This window comes from Myotis lucifugus, unplaced genomic scaffold, assembly GCF_000147115.1.
Source record: "Myotis lucifugus unplaced genomic scaffold, Myoluc2.0 scaffold_1, whole genome shotgun sequence".
Classification (NCBI taxonomy): Eukaryota; Metazoa; Chordata; class Mammalia; order Chiroptera; family Vespertilionidae; genus Myotis; species Myotis lucifugus.
The window spans coordinates 1,594,374-1,597,922 of record NW_005871049.1 but is presented as its reverse complement, the minus strand read 5'-3'; the positions used below and the strand labels follow the sequence as shown (position 1 = coordinate 1,597,922).

Here is a 3,549-nt window from a genome sequence, read left to right as displayed (position 1 = left end):
ATGTATTGAATTACATGATTATTGTTACTGTGATGCTGTCTCAATCTTTCACACTGGAAGGCAGGACATGCGTTCTTATTCACTGCTGTATCCTAGTACAAGACACGCATATGTGGATTAATAATGAATTCCTGCCTGGCCAGTGGGGTTGATTGGAGCATCGTCCTGTGCACCAGAAGGTCGCAGGTTCGATTCTCAGTCAGGGACATACCTGGGTTGTGGCTTCAAACCCCAGTCAGAGCGTGTAGGGGAGGCAACTGATTGATGCATCTCTCTCACATCAATGTTTCTCTCTCTCCTCTCCTCTCCTCTCCTCTCCTCTCCTCTCCTCTCCTCTCCTCTCCTCTCCTCTCCTCTCCTCTCCTCTCCTCTCCTCTCCTCTTCTCTTCTCTTCTCTTCTCTTCTCTTCTTTCTCTTTTCTTCTCCTCTCCTCTCTTTTCTTTTCTCCTTCTTCTTCTTCTCCCCCCCTCTAAAAAAATAAGAATAAATGAATTCCTAATCAGCTAGTAGAACTCAGTGCTAGAAGGGGCGATTGCTCTCTAGTTTACCACAGTCCCCACCATTCCCACTTCAATCAGGAGTCTTGAATCATCTCACTTACTCTGCTGTTTTTCTTATGGGAGAAAAATACTTCCCTGTGCCCATTTCACCATCTAGAGCCAAAAAATGAAGATGGACACAGTCCATACCACTCAAATCTGATGCCTGCTTGACCCTTGTGGGCCAGTGACCTTCCAACTCATTCTCTTTTTTATGCTGCTAAAAACCAGATCCAAAGAATTCCAGCCAGACCTCTCCGGTGCTTCAAACCTATCTCAGAGCCCTGGCCAGTGTTTCTCAGTAGTTAGAGTGTTGGCCCGTGCACTGAAGGGTTGCAAGTTCAGTTCCTGATCAAGGGCACATGCCTGGGTTGCAGGTTCTATCCCCAACCCTGGTTGGGGCACATGCCAGAGGCAATCAATGAATGTGTCTCTCTTACATTGATGTTTCTCTCTCTTTCTCTCTCTCTCTCTCCCTCCCTTCCTCCCTCCACCTTCACCTTTCCCTCCCTCCCCCCTTCCCTTCCACTCTCTCAAAAAAACAAAATCAATGGAAAAAATATCCTGGGGTGAGGATTAACAACAACAACAACAAAATCCTATCTCACAGCTGCTCCTGTACGTTCCCCCATAAGTCCCACAGGCACCCAGTTCACCTTCCCAAGACCCAGTGCCCGCCATTGTCTGTAAGACTACCCCTCCCCCTGTGTCCCCACTTTGGTGATGAACCCCACCACCACTTCGAGTCCCATAAGCCCAAAGCCTGCGGACCCAGTGGTGAACAGTAGGAGCTATGTCCCCATCCAGGGACCTAAGTCTAGGCGGAGACCTGGAGGTGTAAGTGCAGAGTGACATGAATCTGGTTAGGGGAAAACTGGAGGCTGTGGACCCTGAGGGAGCTGGTGGACAGAGAAGGCTCACAAGGGAGGAGGAGGAGGCATTTAAACAGACCTGAAGGTTGATGAGAGCCAGGCAGGAGGGTAGAGGCCACAATGAGAGAGATGTGAACCATAGAGGAACCCAGAGAGGTGGTACGCATATATATGTGTGCGTGAATATGGGTGTATGTGTGTGTGTGCGTGAATACGGGGGGTTGAGTGAAATGGATGTCTGTGCTAGTGACAATGGGTGTGTGCATGCGTGTGCGTGCATGTATGTGCTTTGGGGGAGGAAGTACATAATGAATGATACAGCCCAGCAGGTCAGTAAGTCTGCAGGGGTTTGAAAGCACATTATGAAGTTGGATTTGACCCTAAAGGTAGTAGAGAGTCATTAAAGGTTTCTGTCTTTCCTGTTTATTTGTTTTTTTAAGTCATAACTCATCCGGCCAGTGTGGCTTAGTGGTTGAGCGTCAATCTATGAACCAGGAGGTCATGGTTCGATTCCTGGTCAGGGTACATGCCTAGGTTGCGAGCCCAATCCCCAATGTGGGGCATGCAGGAGGCAGCCTATCGATGGTTCTCTGTCATCATTGATGTTTCTCTCTCTCTCTCTCTCTCTCTCTCTCTCTCTCTCTCTCTCTCTTCATTGCTGAAATAAAAATAAAAAAGTCATAACTCAAATTCAAACTTTATAGAGGGGCAGACAAAAAAATCTCTTCCATTTCCAAATCCCTGGTCTCACTTTCCAGAGGCAATCACTACTAAAAATGACATGAGTTTCCTTCTAGAAACATTCTCTTCATAACTAAACCATAAATGTGCGTCTGTCCTTTACCTTGGCTACGTGCATGGGATCCCACTGGTCATGCTGTCCCCTGGCTTTTTCACTTATTTTATTCTGGGCGTCTTTCCTCTTCACTCCACACATTCTGACAGCTATGAGGGGTCCCAGTGGTTGTCCTGCATTTTCTGAACACACTTCTCATCACCAGCCATGTCCTCCTGCACCTCCGTACACCACCAGTCTGTCTTCAAGGCCGTCCCTGGAGGTGGGTGTGCTGGCCCAGATGCTATGTGCACTGAAATTGATAAATGTCCTTCCAAAAAGATTACAGCCAATTTACTTCCCCAGCAAGAGCCAGGGGAAGTAAATTGCATGGAATCGCATGGTTGGACCAACATCTTAAAAGATCACTCAGTCATTCATTCAATAAATATTTATTGGGAGCTACTAGCTTACTACTTGCTAGTCATTTTCTTGACTCTGAGGATACATCAGTACATGCAACAACCCCCTCCCCCCCACCACCTGCCGTCATGGTAAAGCCAAGTCATAAGCAATAAACCAATGTAATATGTCGGATGGTGACAGGTACTGAGAAGAAAATCGGAGCAGGGCAAGGGAGATGCAGAGCTCCAGCCAGTGTCGGGGAGGAGGCTGTTTTATACAGGGAGCAGACCATGCAGATATCGGGCAGAAAAGCATTCCAGGCAGAGAGGACAGCCAGTGCAAAGGCCCCGGGGCAGGGGTGTTCGAGGATCAGCCAGGCAGCCAGTATGGCCAAAGCAGCATAATCGAGGGAGTGGTACTGGGGCCAGAAAATGCAGAGTCTCACGGGCCATTATAAGAAAGTTACTTTAACTTCGCATAAGATTGAGGAGACACTTGCATGGTTCTGAGCACAGGAGGGACAGGATCTGCCTTGAGTCCTATTACGATCCCTCTGGCTGCTGTGTTGAGAATGAGCTGCTTGGGATGAAGAAAAAAGCAGGGCTGATCCAGGGCGGAGATGGTATGGGTTAAGCTCAGGGTGGCGGCCAGAGGCTGGGTATACTTTGAAGGCAGATCCATATGTTTTGCTGATGGATGGGATGTGGGCTGTGGAGAAAGTTAAGGGTGACTCTAGGGATGTGGGCCTGAGAAGCAGCAAGGTGGCTTTGGAGATGAGGGCAGGAAGAGCGGGCTTCAGGCTCGCTTTGGCTGCTGAGTGTGTAATGGAACAGAGCTGCTTGCAGACCCAGCCGCCTGCCAGATCCTCTCCCTGGCTGTCCCCCAGGTACCACACACTTGGCTTGTTCAAAACGCAACTCCTGCTTTCCCCACATCTCCTGCCCAGCACCATTGCCTG

At 48.9% G+C, this 3,549-nt stretch overlaps 1 protein-coding gene across 1 annotated transcript in view; it reads left to right on the top strand.

The window, feature by feature from the left end:
• The first annotated feature begins 2,826 nt into the window (after positions 1-2,826).
• GPRIN1 (G protein regulated inducer of neurite outgrowth 1) overlaps positions 2,827-3,549 on the top strand; it is an 8,378-nt gene continuing 7,655 nt past the window's right edge. Inside the window, exon 1 of the mRNA XM_023752732.1 lies at positions 2,827-3,006. Within this exon, the coding sequence (XP_023608500.1) occupies positions 2,827-3,006 (180 nt within the window). The remainder of the gene's footprint in view (positions 3,007-3,549) is intronic.